This window comes from Pleurodeles waltl, chromosome 5, assembly GCF_031143425.1.
Source record: "Pleurodeles waltl isolate 20211129_DDA chromosome 5, aPleWal1.hap1.20221129, whole genome shotgun sequence".
Taxonomy (NCBI): Eukaryota; Metazoa; Chordata; class Amphibia; order Caudata; family Salamandridae; genus Pleurodeles; species Pleurodeles waltl.
This window is the reverse complement of record NC_090444.1, coordinates 445,744,835-445,764,050: the sequence shown is the minus strand read 5'-3', so window position 1 is coordinate 445,764,050 and position 19,216 is coordinate 445,744,835. Positions and strand designations below refer to the sequence as shown.

The window sequence follows — 19,216 nt, the reverse complement described above, 5'->3', positions numbered from 1 at the left end:
ATAAAATATTGAATCTTCCCTCTGAAGTTCCGCTTGATGTACATACTTTCTTCCAACCTCATGTTTTGCAATGTAGTTCCTGCAACATATACAAACTGTTGTAGTACTGGATGTAGCCAAACCAATGGCAAACTGGAATGGGCCCTATCTTTACTCCTCTCAGGATCTGGCACATTCTACAGTATCAGACGTAAAGCAGTCATTTGAGGTGCAGCAGTGTTTATTCGCCTAAATATAACAAGAGGCATTGACCACCATGGTCTTTGAAAGATTGGTCCTTACAAATTGAAATTTGTTATGCGAGGTTAAACTTGGCTACTGTTAAGACTTGATGATGACTAGATGAGTGTCCAACATATATTAAAAATAATGGATTTTTTTTTTTAGAGTGTACTTTCTTTTTCACTTCAGTCTCTGAATATAGTTCATTTGTGAAACATTAAAAAACAGTCAATGCAAGGGTTGATGAGGAGGAGCATGATGAAGGCACCAAATGTAGCAGATAGGTGAAGGATAGTGAGCAATACATAGTAATTGATTTGAACAAGAAGATTCGGAGCAAATCATTGTTTTGAAGCGAAGGCATGTGATCCTTGAGAATGTTACCTCTAACTCTTGGCTAGTGCACCGTCAACACATGGATGACAACTGCAACCTTAACTTACATCACATACAGACACCTTATTCTGACACCTTACTCCCGTTTGGGGGAAGAAAAAAAAAAAAACCTGACAGTTCACTGACAAATTAATCAACCTTAAATAAAGTTTAGATCCTGACATGGATCAGCCTGGAAATGAGGATTGTGTCCAATCCAGTCCTCCTAATCCTGGCAAACCAGTGATTAAGGAGGCGTTCCAACCTCAAATAATGAGTCAAAAACAAGTACACTCGTAAGGTTTCTCAAGGAAGAAGGGTTGAAACCGACAGTTTATTTTAAGTCTTTAAAACTAGAAATGTTTGGAGAAACATTGAGGTAGAATTTTAGGCAAATGAAAATGCACTTTGACCCTCGAAACTAGGTATATGATAATGCAAGATCTAACCTCTCGGACACCCGGTCAAATTTCACATGAACATCCGTGGAAAAAGTGAAAGTTAAATTTTTGCAGAGGAAATTTTCAGAGTACCTTTGAAAATTCCCCATATCGAAGAAGTCCAAGTAACAGGATATTCTGTGCAGCACACCACACCACTTGAGTCACCAGAACCCATTCTATGTACGGATTGTGAAGTTGAGGAGGAAACTGATCAGGAAGTGAAACAGTAGAAACATTCTGTGGGTGTAAAATAGCATGATGCCTGAAATAAAGTACAAGTAGAATACACAGATGTAGAAGCTTTAGGCACGGCAACTTGAATCAACCCCACCAGATCAGAATCTGAAATCAGTCCGTCGGTGATTTGCAATGCAAGTGGGGAGGAACACACTTTCTTCCTTGAAACATCGTTGAGAAGACTGATAAACCAGTATTGTCCCATGTTAAAGACAGTTCTCAAAAGGCTACTACATTTTTGAAAAACCTGTCAAAAGCAGAATAATTACTCCTGAGGTAGAGAAAAAATTGAAAACTTCCCTCACTATCTGGCATATAAGATGTATGTTCTACCTTTGTCATGGTTGTCGTGCCACTGGAAAATTACTTTAATTGAATACACAGTAAATGGTCTGCCTCCTGATGAGGAGTGTAAACCGTCAACTAGCAACAGGTGCTGCAAGTGTACAAGAGCTATTAAGATTCTACAACAGGCAGCAGTGGAAGGAAAAGGAGCACAAAATTCTTTTAGATATGTGGGATTTTTCATCTTCACACTGATCATTGTTGAAGGACATTAATTCAAGCTACAGTCCTTTATAGGCATGATTGTGGTAACTTTTTATTTATGCCAGCGTAAATAATATTTTACTGCCTGTGGCTGGTTCAGAACTCTGCTGCCACACCTCCTTAGCTTCCTCGCCACTCATCTCTTTGAGACCTTAAGGGACTACACTGAATCTATTTAAAAAAAAGTAATGCCTTTTAGAGGCCTTCTCTTTTTGACGTCAGAACTGTTTATAGTCTGGGTCCTATATGTCTGCACTTCAACCTGATTCCTTTTGTGCCTAGGTCAACTGTTCATGCCTCTTCCTTGTATTCCTGTATCCCTAATCTGGAAGGCCTATGTGGGAGAACGATTGTCTTTTTTTTTTTTTTTTTCCTCCCCCCTTTTTTTCTTTCTCTCCTCGAACAGATGTCACTACCCTACTTTATCACTTTGAATGAAATTAAATTCTCTCTTTTTGACCTAATTAAGTCTCCTTTCTTGCGTCTCCCAGTTTCCTTAATTAGTTTTTATTTGCCTTCCTTTGTTCTGCAGCAGGACACCTATTGGGGTAACCGCGCTCTGTCAATGTACATCGTCATATTAAGTACAAAAAAAAGATTTAAACTGAGGAATAGATTTGATCGATTGCCTTGCTTCCATAAATGTAAGGTGGGTTTTTCAAAAGTTAATTCATAACTGACCATACCCTATGTTCAAAGACCAAGTGGTATAGATGAAAGTTGATGTTCGGGTCCATTGCGCATGGGCGTCAACTCCATCTTAGATTTGTTTTCTTTCCGCCATCGGGTTCGGACATGTTCCTCTACGCTCCGTGTTTCGGTTCGGAAAAGATAGTTATCCATCGGAAAATCCGACGGTATTGTTTGCGCTCGGTACCGGGTTAGTGCTAGCACATCGTCACCGAAGAAACAAATGTTCTGGCAGCCCTTCGGGGTTTCCACACCTCGGCGGGGCCTGGTCGGCCCGACCGCGTCCATCTTCAACGCTCATGGACCGGACCCCCTTCCGCTTCTGCCACGCAAAGTAACACTTGGTCTGTAATCTGTGTTTGTCCCCCGAACACAACGAGGATACTTGCGAGGCATGTTGGGCATTTCGATCCAAGAAGAAACTGGGGGATCGAAGAGCTTGAAGGCTCCAGATGGCGTTGACACCTGCCAGACACACCGACGTCGAAGAAGAGGAGACATTCGCCATTAGAGAATCGGACTCGCACAAGTCCGAGAGTGAGCAGCCAAAGACGTAGCAAACCGTGAGTAAACCAGCCCCGGCAAAAACTCACTCGAAAATCATGAAGGCCCAGGGGACAGCACCGCCAACAGGCCATGGCTTTACCCGAAAACACTGTGACCAAACATCGGCACCGAAAAAGGCCTCCCAGCAGCCGAAGACATCCGACTCTGGTCGAGATACCGGCTCCGAACAGACACGGCACCGAGATACCGGCTCCGAACAGACACGGCACCGAGAGTTCGGCACACCGAAAATCAAAAAGGTTTCCTCGGAGCCGAAAAAGACTGTCTCAAAAATTTCGGTACCGAAACCTTCTTCCTCAGAGCCGAAACAAAGCTCCTATACAGAGGAACAAGGCCTTTCCACACATTTACAAGGCCACAGATTTGAACAAGAGCTGGGCATGGGAGAGCCTGACCACACACAAAGAAGGCTCCATATCCAAAAGGACACGGGGAAAATTAGAACTCTTCCTCCAATCAAAATGAAAAGGAAGCTCGCATTCCAAGAGGTGGAAGTGCAGCCAAAGGCAAAAGTGGCAAAAGAGAAAACTCCACCACAATTTTCGCCACAACAATCACCATTACATTCGCCACATCTGTCCCCGGTAGCAACACCCCCAATGATGCAGTCACCAACGCACACAGGGATGAGTCAAGATGACCCGGATGCATGGGATTTGTATGACGCACCGGTCTCTGACAATAGTCCCGAATTCTACCCGGCAAGACCTTCACCACCTGAAGACAGTACTGCTTTCAGGCAATTGGTTTCCAGGGCAGTTGCATTTCATAATGTTGCATTGCATGCAGAGCCCATAGAAGATGACTTCTTGTTCGACACCCTGTCATCTACGCACAGCCAATACCAAAGCTTGCCAATCCTGCCAGACATGTTAAAACACGCTAAACAGTGTTTCAAGACCCAGTCCAAGGCAGAGCCAACACGCCTAGGGTGGAGAACAAATATAAACCCCCCCCCTACTGACCCTGTGTACATCACACAACAGTTAACTCCAGATTCAGTGGTGGTAGGAGCAGCCCAAAAAAGGGCGAACTCACAAACTTCTGGAGACGCACCACCACCCGACAAAGAAAGTCAGAAATTCGATGCAGCATGCAAAAGGGTGGCAGCACAAGCAGCCAATCAATGGCGAATTGCCAATTCTCAGGCTCTTCTAGCAAGATAATATAGGGCACATTGGGATGAAATGCAACATCTCATTCAACACCTTCCCAAAGAGTTCCAGAAACGTGCCCAACAGGTTGTCGAGGAAGGCCAAAGTATCTCCAACAACCAAATAAGGTCGGCCATGGACTCAGCAGACACGGCAACCAGACCAGTAAACACGGCGGTAACCATTCAGAGACACGCATGGCTACGAAACTCCGGATTTAAGCCCGAAATTCAGCAAGCAGTGCTAAATATGCCATTCAATGAACAACAACTATTTGGGCCGGAGGTGGATACAGCGATAGACAAACTAAAGAAAGACACAGACCCGGCCAAAGCCATGGGCGCGCTCTACTCCTCACAGAGCAGAGGCACTTTTAGGAAGCCACACTTTAGAGGAGGGTTTCGGGCCCAGACCACAGAGCCTTCCACCTCACAAGTCAGACCCACATATCAGGGCCAATATCAGAGAGGAGGTTTTCGAGGACAATATAGGGTTGGACAGTTGCCTAAAACAAGAGGGAAATTCCAGAGCCCAAAAACCCCACAAACTAAACTAAACTGTGACTTCAACGTCACAAACCCCCACCACACAACACCAGTGGGGGGGGGAGACTCACAGATTATTACCACAACTGGGAACACATAACTACGGACACGTGGGTCCTAGCCATTATCCAACATGGTTATTGCATAGAATTCCTACATTTGCCACCAGATGTGCCTCCAAGAGCACACAACATGTCCAAACAACACTTGGATCTGTTACAGCTAAAAGTCCAAGCATTGTTACAAAAAGAAGCAATAGAACTAGTACCCAACCATCAAAAAGGAAAGGGTGTTTTACTCCCTGTATTTCCTAATCCCAAAAAAGGACAAAACACTTAGACCCATATTAGACCTCAGAACACTAAATCTTTACATCAGATCACTTTCACATGGTGACACTTCAAGACGTCCTTCCCTTGCTCAAACAGGACTACATGTCAACATTAGATCTCAAGGATGCTTATTTCCACAGACCCATACATCCTTCCCACAGGAAATACTTGAGGTTTGTAATCCAAGGCGTGCATTACCAATTCAAAGTGTTACCGTTCGGCATAACAGCCCCAAGAGTATTCACAAAATGCCTTGCAGTAGTAGCTGCTCACATCAGGAGGCAGCACATGCACGTATTTCCTTACTTAGACGATTGGTTAATAAAAATCAGCACTCAGCAACTGTGTCTTCTACACACAATACGTCATACAAACCCTTCACAAACTAGGGTTCTCTATAAACTACCAAAAATCACATCTACAACTGTGTCAAATACAACAGTACTTAGGAGCAACAATCAACACACAAAAAGGGATTGCCACTCCAAGTCCACAAAGGGTACAAGCCTCCCAAAATGTAATACTAAACATGCACCCAAACCAACACTATCAAGTGAGGTTTGTAATGAAACTCCTAGGCATGATGTCTCCATGCATAGCCATTGTCCCACACGCAAGACTACACATGCGTCCCTTACAACAATGTCTAGCAACACAATGGACACAAGCACAGGGTCGACTTCAAGATCTAGTGTTGATAGACTGCCAAACACACTCCTCGCTTCAATGGTGGAATCCTATAAATTTAAACCAAGGGCGGCCATTCCAAGACCCAGTGCCTCAATACGTGATCACAACAGATGCTTCCATGATAGGGTGGGGAGCACACCTCAACCAGCACAGTATACAGGGACAATGGGACGTTCAACAAAGGCAACTGCATATAAATCATCTAGAGCTCTTAGCAGTGTTTCTAGTATTGAAAGCATTTCAGCCGCTAATAGCCCACAAACACATTCTTGTCAAAACAGACATGACAACAATGTATTACCTAAACAAACAGGGAGGGACACACATCACAACTGTGTCTCTTAGCACAAAAGATTTGGCATTGGGTGATTCACAATCACATTCGCCTAATAGCACAGTACACCCCAGGGATTCAAAACCAGTTAGCCGACAATCTCAGTCGAGATCCCCAACAAACACACGAATGGGAAATTCATCCCCAGATACTACAAAATTACTTTCTACACTGGGGAATACCAGAAATAGACCTATTGGCAACAAAAGAAAACACAAAATGCCAAAACTTCGCGTCCAGGTATCCACACCCTCAGTCCAAGGGCAATGCGTTATGGATGAGTTGGTCAGGGATATTTGCCTACGCTTTTCCCCCCCCCTCCCACTCCTTCCTTATCTTGTAAACAAATTGAGTCAAAACAGACTCAAACTAATACTGATAGCACCAACCTGGGCTCGCCAACCATGGTACACAACACTACTAGACCGGTCAGTAGTACCTCATATCAAACTACCAAACAGACCAGATCTGTTAACTCAACACAAGCAACAGATCAGACAGCCGAATCCAGCATCGCTCAATCTAGCAATCTGACTCCTTAAGTCTTAGAATTTGGACATTTAGACCTTACACAAGAATGTATGGAGGTCATTAAGCAAGCTAGAAGACCTACTACAAGACATTGTTACGCAAACAAATGGAAAAGATTTGTTTATTATTGCCATCATAATCAAATCCAACCACTACACGCTTCTGCAAAAAACATCGTAAGCTATTTATTACACTTACAAAAATCAAACCTAGCCTTTGCTTCTATCAAAATACATCTCACAGCAATATCTGCCTATCTGCAGATTACGCATTCAACATCACTCTTTAGAATCCCAGTCATCAAAGCATTTATGGAGGGTCTAAAGAGAATCATACCCCCAAGAACACCACCAGTTCCCTCGTGGAACCTCAATATTGTATTAACACGACTCATGGGTCCACCATTTGAACCCATGCACTCTTGTGAAATGCAATACTTAACCTGGAAAGTAGCCTTCCTAATAGCTATCACATCTCTCAGAAGGGTAAGTGAAATTCAAGCATTCACTATACAAGAACCCTTTATACAAATATATAAACATAAAGTGGTTCTCCGGACAAATCCAAAGTTCTTACCAAAAGTTATATCACTGTTCCACCTAAACCAAACAGTGGAACTCCCAGTCTTTTTTCCACAACCAGACTCAGTAGCTGAAAGAGCCTTACATATGCTAGACATCAAAAGAGCATTAATGTTTTACATTGATAGAACAAAACAATTTCGCAAGACAAAACAAGTGTTTGTAGCCTTTCAAAAACCTCATGCAGGAAACCCAATATCCAAACAAGGCATTGCCAGATGGATAGTGAAATGTATTCAGACCTGCTATATTAAAGCAAAAAGAGATCTGCCTATTACGACAAAGGCGCACTCCACTAGGAAGAAAGGCGCCACAATGGCCTTTCTAGGAAATATACCTATGACAGAAATCTGTAAGGCAGCCACATGGTCTACGCCTCATACATTTACAAAACATTACTGTGTAGATGTGTTAACAACACAACAAGCCACAGTAGGACAGGCTGTATTACGAACATTATTTCAAACAACTTCAACTCCTACAGGCTAAACCACTGCTTTTGGGGAGATAACTACTTACTAGTCTATGCACAGCATGTGTATCTGCAGCTACACATGCCATCGAACGGAAAATGTCACTTACCCAGTGTACATCTGTACGTGGCATGAGTCGCTGCAGATTCACATGCGCCCTCCCCGGGAGCCTGTAGCCTTTATAAGTTGATGAAACCTGTACATGTATAAATTTGTAACTATATAATATTTTTTATACACATTATGGACATACTCACTCCATTGCATGGGCATTTTTACTATATACACAACTCCTACCTCACCCTCTGCGGGGAAAACAATCTAAGATGGAGTCGACGCCCATGCGCAATGGAGCCGAAAGGGAGGAGTCCCTCGGTCTTGTGACTCGAAAAGACTTCTTTGAAGAAAAACAACTTGTAACACTCCGAGCCCAACACTAGATGGCAGGATAATGCACAGCATGTGAATCTGCAGCGACTCATGCCACGAACAGATGTACACTGGGTAAGTGACATTTTCCATATATTTTAACATACTCAATTGATTGGTGCTAAATGAATGTACATTTAGATTAAACATGCACATTGGTGGGATTAATTATTTTAAATAGTCTAAACCAGGAACACTCGCTCTTTGTAGCATTCAGACTAATTTTTCACCCACGTTGCCAAGCTAAATGGAGGCCTGCATTATATACATCAGTACTGACCCTTCTTTTCATAAGCACCATACACCCTGAACTGCCAGGTGACCCTTAACACCGCCCCCTCCCCCCCCCCCCTCCCCCCCCCCCCCAAAAAAAAGAGGGGAGAAGCGCTATTCCGAACGATTCTTAATGGTTTAGTCTGTTTCCAAGCATTCCGCTCATCACCTTTTGTGTTTTTGATGTATTGACATTTATAATTGAACTTGATTTGTGGTTGTGTGTAAAAAAATGGCATTGAATGGTTCACTGATTACTAGGATTCATGTCTACAGTAGCATGAAACAAATATGTGAGACACCAATTCTTTAGTTCTATCTTTAATAACATTTCAAATGCATTAAACCATGACAGAATCAATATAACGAAAATAGGAGGTAAGATTATCTGTCCTCTACATTCTGATTGTAGCAAGTCTGATTACTTGGTAGGGCAACTTACCACAACTTTCTCACACCGTTGTGCAAAAGTAGGTTCTCGTCAGGCAAACGCTGTTTCTCTAAAATAGCCCAGTATATCCCTTAATAGGATGGGCCCAAGGCGTAAGGCTACTTCAGAGTATGAACACTACACTTGGCTGACGAAATTACGCTGTAAAACACCCAAACAAATGCAGTGAATTTACAAAAGTATTTTATGATTAAAATAAGACCAAAATGACACAAATTAAATCAGTCACTGGAAAGATCTAGAGTGACAAAGGTACAGTTCCACTCTACCTTTCTCAGTTCTGCTGGCACAGTCAGTGAAAGTTGTTGCACATTTCTCAAAAGTAGCCATTGGTGGCTTCTTCCACTCCAGGAGCACAGTACAACCCTCCGCTTCAGACCATCTCTTGCCTTCAATCCGTCTAGAAGGACAGAATGAAATTTAGTTCCCCTTTGCAGGCCAGCACAATTCAGTTTCCAAAAGTTACAGTTCCTCTGGTGGTATCCCTGCCTTGCATCCTCTCAGCGGGTAGTCTTTGGTCCCTTTCTTTCTATAGACCAATATTCTGTGGACCAGTAGATACGTCCTCACCTTCCCAGGTGCAAGTTCAGTCTGTGGTGCTGACATCAGACTCATCACTTTCCACAGGAGTGTTTGCTTTCCTGGTACTAGTTCATAGTGAGTGGACGTTGGCTTCTTCACTTGCTTTGAAGTTTCAACAAAGAATCTTCACCATGAACAGTACTTACAACTAGTGAACTGGTATGCTTCTAGTCCTTTCCTGTGCTATTCTTGTGTCCCTGGGGGCCTCCAGGACATAAGCTTAATCTGATCCTCTTTTTTACAAATGGGTACAGTTCTTGGTCAGGCAGTAACACTTTCCAGTTGCAGCCGCCACTCCCTGCTTCGAAGTTCTGCACCAAATAGGTATGTGATCTGACTGTCTTGAGCCTTTCAGCCATGTTCTGATCTTGCAAGTATTGTTTTCCTTTTTTACCAGCCACGCACAACTTCTGACAGACTTTTGGTTGGGCCTGTGTCCAATTCTCAGTCTCCCCCTGGACGGGCTGCAGGTGTACTTAAAAGCTTATGCCTTAGACACTATCAGATATGTTCACAGCAGAGGTGGGGCGGGTATTATAAAATGCCATTTATATTATTTCACTCTAATGGTAGACCAGTGCTTTCTTGATTCAAACTAGTTCAGTTCAATCAGAACCTTTTGAAAAACAGGCCCAAGCTATATATCCGTACATGTCCATCTTGGATCTTAACAGGCCATCTGAAGCTGAGATGCTGCTGTGGTCTTCGCTTCCTCCTTGCTCATTCCTTTCCTCTGCACATACACTACAAGAATAGACTGCCGTTTATCTCCATTCCTAGACCATGCAATACTGCTTCAACGCAAACGTCAGGCAGACCGTTTCTGCAGCAGTGCAGCTACAAACAGTTATTAGATGAGTCTTTCAATCTCTGTTTCAAGGGAAATGCATGCAATGAAAATCCAGCTAGCAAATTATCAATGCACAGAGTCTAGATAACAGTAGTGTAGAAGAATGAGGGTAGCCTTGCAAAGAAGCACAATGTTCTTCAGTGATTTGATACTGTTATAAGATCTTGACCCCAGAGATACTAAGTCTAAAATAAGCACAGTGATCATGCTCAAACCCACAAAGCAGTAAATATAAAAAATAAATGTTTTTGGAACTGTTGGCAAAGTCTAACATAAATGAACGTTCAATAGGAATGTTAAACCAGCGTAAATGAATGCCACTATTGTAGTGTTCTGTTCGCTTCGAATGGGAAAAGGACCATATGCATAAAGTCCCTCATTTGTAAAACTTACTCCATCTCTAATGGTTTTACAATATTGTATAGAGAAGACTTGTTCCATCTTGGACAAAGCTTCTAAAGCTAGAATAGGTCATATATTGACCATAGATCCCAGTGTGGGAAGATTGTTTTATTATAGGAGGTTGGAATTCGATTCCTTTAAATGCTATGCATTGTGGGTCAACTATATCTATATTTCATAGGTTAATAACTTAATATACCGAAATAGTAGTGAGATTAATTCAGAATTATACAAAACTTTGTGGTTTAGCTCTAACGTGCAGGCTGCTAAAAGATATTTTTTGCTGTTCTGTATATTTAAGGATTGGTTAGGAAGCAATTCTTTTTGAATCTATTACGTACACAAAGGTGAAGTTTCTGGTTCAGACTGGCTTACTTCATTAACTAGAGAAGTGATGTATGCAGAACTGTGAAATGTCTTTTTACTCAAATGTCGAACTCCTTATGAGCTCTAGAGGGGTAAAATGGCTAAAGTTGGCCACAATGGCTATTTACAGTATACACATTTATTCTTTCAAAGTCAAACTTGGGGGGAGATGGTATTAACAAACCTAGGTCTTCTACATCATAGCAGAAACTCTGCATTGCTACCAAAGTGGTGTGCCCTGTGCACAGTACGAGCTGGTGCTGCTGATTATTGATAATGTGTGCCACCACAGACAAAGCTTCTTTTTTAGGTCGAGCGTAAGCGTTACGACCTCTTGTATACTTCAGTGGGCTTCCAGCTATTTCACGTGTTGGTTTCAGTGTCATTTAAAAATCCTTGCTCGCTAGTAGTCAGTCATGCCTCTTTGTCCCTCCTTTGTGGGAGCAGGGACCAACTACTTTAAAATTACTCTTTTTTTTACTTTTGTTTCCTGTTCCTGTCCAGAGAAGCTTCCCTTTTCATTCGCAGAGCATTCTTCCTCTGAGCTTAGCTGCGAGCAAGGCTATAAATCAGGCTATCTTGTTCACATTTGGTCTTTGTGGACTCTCTGCAACCTCTCAGCTGCCTGGCTCCCACCCTTCCTTGGCTTGGATTTTCTTTGCGGAGTGTGCCTGCCTGTGTGCTGAGAGCAAGGACAGAGAATTGCTTGTAAAAACTTATAGCCAGCTGTACCAGGGGTCTGCAATCCTTAGAGACCGTGCCCACTTCTTCATACTAGGATCCCACTCGCAGCTCCATCAGTGCACCTCAGTTCACACACTCCAAGCCCTCAGCCGTGCCAGTAACCCCACACATAGTCTGCCAGAGCACCTCCGTTCTTGCAGTCAGTACACTCTGCTGCTCCAGTAGTGGGACCTCAGGCAGAGCTCCATCAGTGCACCTCAGTTCACACACTCCAAGCCCTCAGCCATGCCAGTGCCAGGAACCCCAGACACAGTGTCTGCCAGATCACCTCCGTTCTTGCAGTCAGTACACTCTGCAGCTCCAGCACTGGGACCTCGGGCAGCTCCATCAGTGCACCTCGGTTCACACACTCCAAACCCTCAGCCATGCCATAACCCCACACACACTGTCTGCCAGAACACCTCAGTTGTTACAATCAGTACACTCTGCTTTTCCAGTGCCAGCACCTCAGGCGCAGCTCCATCAGTGCACCTCAGTTCTACCCCAGCGAGGTGATTTATTTTCCTATACTGGTACCCTACTCACATACAGTTCCATTACAGCAGCTCAATTCTAACATTCAGTCCCCATGCCATGCCAATACTGGACCCAAAAGAGCAAAACACTGCTCAGCCAGTGCACCTCAAGTCTAACATCCAATGCCACTGTTGATGGGAACCACCATAGTTCCGCCAGAATCCATCAATTCTAAACATTCAGTGTACATTCCTTTTCAGTACTAAGACTCTCACACACGCCCTTTGGGACTCGTCGCTTCTGTGGTTCAGAGGCAATGCCACTCTCATACTGGGCCCCACTTGCAGCTTCACCAGGGTATCTCCAGTCTAACACTCAGCAACACTAGCACGCCATTATTAGGTTCCACACATAGCTCCGTTAACATACCTCACTTGTGGTCTTGTGTACTCGTTACTATTCCAGTACTGCAGCCCACATACAACTCTGTCAGTGCACCTCAACCCTAACCTGCAGCTCCCCATTATTCCAATACCAGAAATTACACGGCGCTCCGTTCTCATTCCTCTCCTGCTGCCTTTCTGTTTTTCCAGCACTGGGCAGGAGCACAGCTGTCTATACCCCCAATTCTGATCTAAAGTGCCCCTATTTTGCTGTACTTGGGTTCACATACAACTCTACTAATGCACCTCCTGCAGTTTTGCAGTGCCCCCTACTGTAACACACTCTGACTGCTACTTGAGGACACGGGGGAGCCAATTAAATCTATTCTTAGCTGCCATCTTTATTTGGGAGGGTCTGTTTCACCTATCTCACTCCATTCTTTCCATTACTCTGTTTACTCAACGTTTTCTTTCTCCCCCCACTTTTCTCTTTCCAGCTCTTAAAATCCACAAGTTAAGTTTTGCTCTTTCTTTCAACTGTTTATTTCTACTCCTCTCCCTTTTTAAAAAAAAATAATATCCCTTTTCCTCTTGCTACTTCCTCCTTCAAACGTGCAAAAACTGGGTTACTTCTTTTCTTGTTTCGTTCTTCTTTTTCCTCATCAGGCGTTAATTCTTTCACTATTTTTTGTTCTATTTCCTACATTCTTTCTTTGTTTTTTTCTCTTTGCTCTTTCTTTTGACTCGGTATGCGTCCTTTCACTTTTTTAAATTATTTTTTTTTATAGGTCTTTCTTCCCTCTTTTCTACAGTGTTTTTCTTATCTTTATCTGTCAATTCATGTTTTACTATAAATCCCTCTTTTTACAGCCTGTATATGGAAGCCACAAGTTACTTGTCATGACCCGAAGTGTCAGTGGTTTTCCCATTCTGTGTCTGTGGGAAATGTATCAGTACATAATTGCCCTTGTTCTTTCGCTACTTGTTTCTCTCACCATCTTTTTTTCTTTAATGTTCATTTTTCTTTCTTTTCATACTACTTTCATTATTTTTTGCAGGTTATCTTTCATTCGCTGGCTTTCTTCTTCTTTTTTTTTTTTTTTTTTTTTCTTTTGTCTCACACATTTGCTCCATTTCTTCTTAGTTGTGGTTTCGTTTTCTCGTTCGCCCTTTCCCTTCTTTCTTTTATTTTTTTTGCGACCCTCTTCTATTTCTTCTTTTTGTCTATTGTATTCCTTTCGCTTCTCTTTTTCTGCCCCGTCTGCTTTATCTCCTGCGGCCTAGTTATCAATGGAGCAACAGGTACAATGGCACCAGGGCCCAGAGACCTATCAACCTCACTCAACTCTAATTACTGCTGTATTTTCCTACCAAAATTGCAGTCAACCGTTTTCCTTTCTTACACCGGGCCCATGACACAGTTACTATGCCACTTGTCCTCCATCTTTACTTCCCCCCTCCAATCCATCCAAAATGATATTTTTGTTATGGTGTTTTGAGCATTGCACTCTAATGCCAAACCTTTATTTCAGATAAATGTTTATATGATTGTATATGTTTTAAGATAAAGGAAGAAGGTAAATGGAAGTGCCTTAGTTAAATGCTGGGCCTCTGGAATTATATGGCAGGAAAAGACTAAATTGAGGCGGGATTGGCCAAATTATTTGGCAAGAAAAGTCCAGTTATGAATTTACAATGCCAGTAGCTCTAACTCAGGAAAATGTGAGACCTATTCCATTGCAAAAGCTTGTTTTACATTGTTTATATCTTTAATCAGTATGCTCTTTTCAAAATTTCCCAAAAACTAAATGCTACCTTTTAAGTATGGCTGTGGAAAGGTCTGTGAACATCAGTGAACAAGATTGAAAGGGTATTTTTGAAACACCTACACGAAATAAAGTGCCGTTCTGATATGTGCACCTTTCACACAAGATTTTCTGTATAGTTGTGCTCCTGAGCTGGCCTGGTTGAAGGGAGAGAAGAGAAATGGTATCCTTGCTATCTTTACATGCAGATATATGGTCGTAGTACTGCTGTTTGGCTGTTAAATCTCCTTATCCATGTGTGTGCATGTAGTTTGAAACAATAACGATTTTTCTGGTCAGCTTGTCATTTATATTGTATGTGTGGTCCTCCGAGTTAATGAGCGGTGTAGTAGTGTGTGTGTGTGTGTAGCTGGGAAATCTCTGATTTTTAAATTGAGGAAGTCAACATAACATACCTGCAACAAACGATTTTGCTGAGAATTATTTTGTTATATCCTGATTAGCAACTGATGGTAAAAGCGCAAGTCATAACGTACCTTATTGATTCTTTTATTTTTTTGCTTTTATTGTTGTGATATGACCTACTAGAAATAAGTTACACTCATGCATACAGTTAACAGAGCTCCCTTCCAGCACCTCTGCAGCCATAAGCGGCTGGATAAAGCCTGCTGCTGTTCAGATACATTAAAGTGCACTTGTTGTTTTATTATTTCAATGGACAGTACATGTAAGCCTACCTTACATAGCCTACAAGCAGTTGTTCGACCTCAAACATAGACCAATTTATAAGCCACCTAATACATTAATTTTTCTGTTTCTGCATGCAGTTGTAGCTTGTAGCATGTACCAGTCCTTTGCAGGCCTTGAAAAATCATTAATGTTACTTGACCTGTAAACAGCTCTCAAATTGTGTGATCCTAGACAAATATTTTATTTTACAGTCGCCTTTTTCTTCATTCTCTCATATGAGAGCTCCTTCAAATATGCAAGTTCATCACTTCTGTTGTACAAAAAAAAAGCCTTTTGTTTTGATGAAATAGACTAAAAGTTTGCTCTGTGTATAATAAGAATACACACAGAGGGTACATATGCTCCATGACTTGCCTCTTAGTTTACTAATAGCATTGCCATCAGGACAGGAGTTTTTCTCAGTTTGTTTAAACACTCACTTCTAAGAAATGTATTACTAAAGCATGATGTGGTAGCGCATTTACAGACAGTAAGTTTTCAAGAAATGTCCGAAAACTTTCCCACTAACTTACAGCTTAAATCTAAACCATATAGTGTGAACATCATCAAAAAAAGTGTTCTGATTTTTTTCATCATATCATCACACAGAAGTACAAAAAATGGGCTTTCACAACTACTGAAATGCATTTTGAAATGCTTGTACAATTTACTCAATTATTTAAATGTGTTATAAAAACCGGACACTCTACAGTCTTTCATTTCACACTGTGTACAGCATGTCAGGCAGTTCACCTTGCAAGATCTTGGAACTCTGCAGTCAGAAGAAAAAGTAATTATAAGAAGACAAACACTTTTGACCTCTGTCTCTGAACACAGAGCAAATGTGACAAGATAAGAACAAGATCTAAATGTGTCTTTATTGCGCCATCACTTCCTGACTGAACAGAATCTGTTCTTTGTCAACTCACCAGAAGAAGGGGCGGGTAGGTCCTAAAAATAGCTTGACCTGATAAAATGTGACTTGCCATACTGAGTAGGTGAGTAGCTTTTTCGAGGCTGGCTCTCTAGTCAGGCCTCGAAAAAGCTACTTGCCCACGCACTATGATTGAGATTTAATCAGGTTGAGCTATTTTTAGGACCTACTGGTCCCTTCTGGCAAGTGAACTTGAGCTGGAAAGGAACAGACATTCTGGTCATTCAGAGAATGAATGAGCAATAAAGATTCAATTAAATCTTGTTTTATCCCAACACATCTGTTGTCTGTTCAAGGACAGAGGTCAGATGTTAGTTTGTCTTTTAACTAAATGCTGTTCATCTTATCCTGAAAATGGGGTTTACTTTTTTTTTTTTTACCTCTTACTACAGTTAGACGATTTTGTGAAGTGAACCTTCTCACAATCCTTGTGAAACAAAAGGGTGTAGGATGTCAGTTTTTTCTTCTAGCACACCATTTAAATGGCTTGTATATAAATAGCACACATTTCACAATATATCAGGAATTACAAATGCATATTTTTTAATTTAATTTAATTCAGAAGTGATGCAAATATTTAAATAGCAGAAAAACAAATCAGAACACTTAACTTTGTAATGTCCAATGAAACTCGATATTCAAACATTACTGTTTGTACAGTAAAACTGCATTTTGTGACTATTCCAATGTAAAACACGCTGATCGGCTACGACAGTATGCTACCACTACATGTTTTAGTTACATATTCATTAAAAGTGATAGTTTTGAACCATGATTAGAGAAACATTCTTGCCCCGCTCTGATGACAATGCTGTAAATGAGCTAAGGTAATGCCACTGGAATGTTACAGCAGACATGGTGCACTATCATGTGATATGAAGAAAATGGGGGCTCAGTGTACTAAAATAGCATTACAGTTAGGTTGAGTAGATTATTTAAGTAACTTTTTCTTTATTAATAAGAACATGTTGCTTAAATAGAACCCCCTGATTACTGTGGTATCCAACAATAAATCTCTGCTTGTTGTTCCAAGAAGTCCACTTGATTTGCCACTTCAAATCTACCTTCTGCATCACTTTTAATTACTTTTCTGTTTCTGCAGGATGACACCTACACGGAAAGCTACATCAGCACAATTGGCGTCGATTTTAAAATCAGAACTATTGAATTAGATGGAAAAACAATTAAACTTCAAATAGTAAGTATCTTGTAACTTTTCTGAGCAACTGGGTATTTATTAAATGTATTGTAGTCATATAATGTAGATAACTGGATGTTATGTAAAGAAGACTGAGCTATCCTGGATTTCACATAATCTTTGTATGTAATATTAACAGATTTATTGATAATTGCAGCAAAGCAGCCAGTGTTGCAGAAAGCCAGTGTTTTTAGTTCTGATAAATCAACCCCCTGCCCTGCCCTGCCCAAGGAAAATCTAATCTATCCAAAGCTGCCTCTCCATTTATATCGTTCAATCTGCTCTAGTTACCTTTCTTATGTAATGCAAGTGTCTTTATTTCATCTTAACAGCTCGCTTGATGTGATTATTCTTTTACAATTTCTTCCTCCCTTTACAATGTCCTTGTTTTTTATTGTACTTGCTTCGTCACAACATCTACATTTTTTTATTTTTTTATTTAACTTATTTTTTTTTGGATCAATGTGAATAACAAGCAATAAGTTGATGTTGCCTTACAAGTGATGGAACACTCAGTTTTACATCAATAGACTCTACTTTGGCCAAATGAGTGTCTTTAGAAACATGTGGAAAAATGTTTGTAGGACATTGGAGCAAGATTGGGATGAGAGAAGCAAGAATCATTGTTCTTAAAGACTAAGTTTAACATTTGTGCAGAATAGGTTGAAGCAATGGACCTGATATTACAAGACATTGTGTTCCACAATCTTGGTGCAAGACTTAAAACAACGTTGTGTTCTTTGTGAATATATAAAAGAATGGTAGCTTGTTTTATTCGTTGCATATGCCAGCGATAGACATTTTCATGAAACAGGATTGTATTCGGCAGATTATTGGAGGAAGATGAGAATGGTGATGTGGTTGGTTTACTTTTGCCTCCTGTGAGTTCCATTGGGGATGACAATTTTCGGGCTTCTATTATTGATTAAAAGGCTGGTACTAATGTGTAGGGGGACTCAGTTTTAGACCCGTTGTCTGACAACATTTTGAGGGTGCCTTAAATATGCTTTCAGTGGATTGACTTGCTTAACAGTCTTTCACATCCATCATGAAATAATGTAAGCATTAATAAGTTTCACTAGAGATAGTGGATGGCCGTTATCTTGCCAATCATTTTGTTTTTGTCAAATATGATCTTTGTAGCATGTGCTGCTGCTGATCACATGGTCTGCATACTCCTACTATCTAGTGTGAGACGTTTGTAAGTTGCTTTTCTTGAAAGTAGTCTTCAGTCTCAAGATCCCTCATGACTCCTTATTTAACAGTTTTATTTTCCCAGCTTGAGAACTGAAGCATCAGGCCAACATTCTTGCAACAGAGGAGAACCATGCTAGTAACAAAGAAAACCCTCTTACATAAACTTGACAACTCCCACACAACCAGCATCTCAAAACAAGCTAGGGTCTTTTAATCAAATGTCGTCTCCTACTATTTGTCATTTTCCTGGTGGTTTTCATTTGATGTGAAAAATGTCTTCTGCTGTGCCTAAACTATGTGTAATCCATATGCAAAAATAAGAATCTAAAGCCTCCGCTTACACATTAATTGGACAGTGACAGGCACAACCCGTGTGCGCTCCCACCTCCCGTGGAGTATTTTTGATCAATAGCTGGCAAGCTTCTCTTTTGTCACCAGTGTGTTAATGTGCACCGAAGGTTTAGAATAGTCCAACAAAGAAACACTCAACAGCACATGATCACTTTGTTGTGATTTGAGCCTACAGCAGTTAAGAAATAACTTTTGGATCTGCTTCCTACAAAAGACATGCTAATTCTACTTGGGTGCCACTGTTGAGGATGATCACATGGTGGTATAGTACGAGGACAATGCAGGCAAATTAGTAAGAACACTTTAAAATATACAGTGTTAATGAGCTATTTTTCTTCAGAGATCTCCTAAAAATTTCACTTTCTTCTGTCCGGCTTCTAAT

The 19,216-nt window shown here is 41.2% G+C and overlaps 1 protein-coding gene across 1 annotated transcript in view; it reads left to right on the top strand.

Moving 5' to 3' along the window:
- The window catches only part of RAB1A (RAB1A, member RAS oncogene family), a 117,729-nt gene that overhangs the window by 58,386 nt on the left and 40,127 nt on the right, over positions 1-19,216 (top strand). The window contains exon 3 of the mRNA XM_069234262.1: positions 17,191-17,286. Coding sequence (XP_069090363.1) covers positions 17,191-17,286 — 96 coding nt within the window. The remainder of the gene's footprint in view (positions 1-17,190; positions 17,287-19,216) is intronic.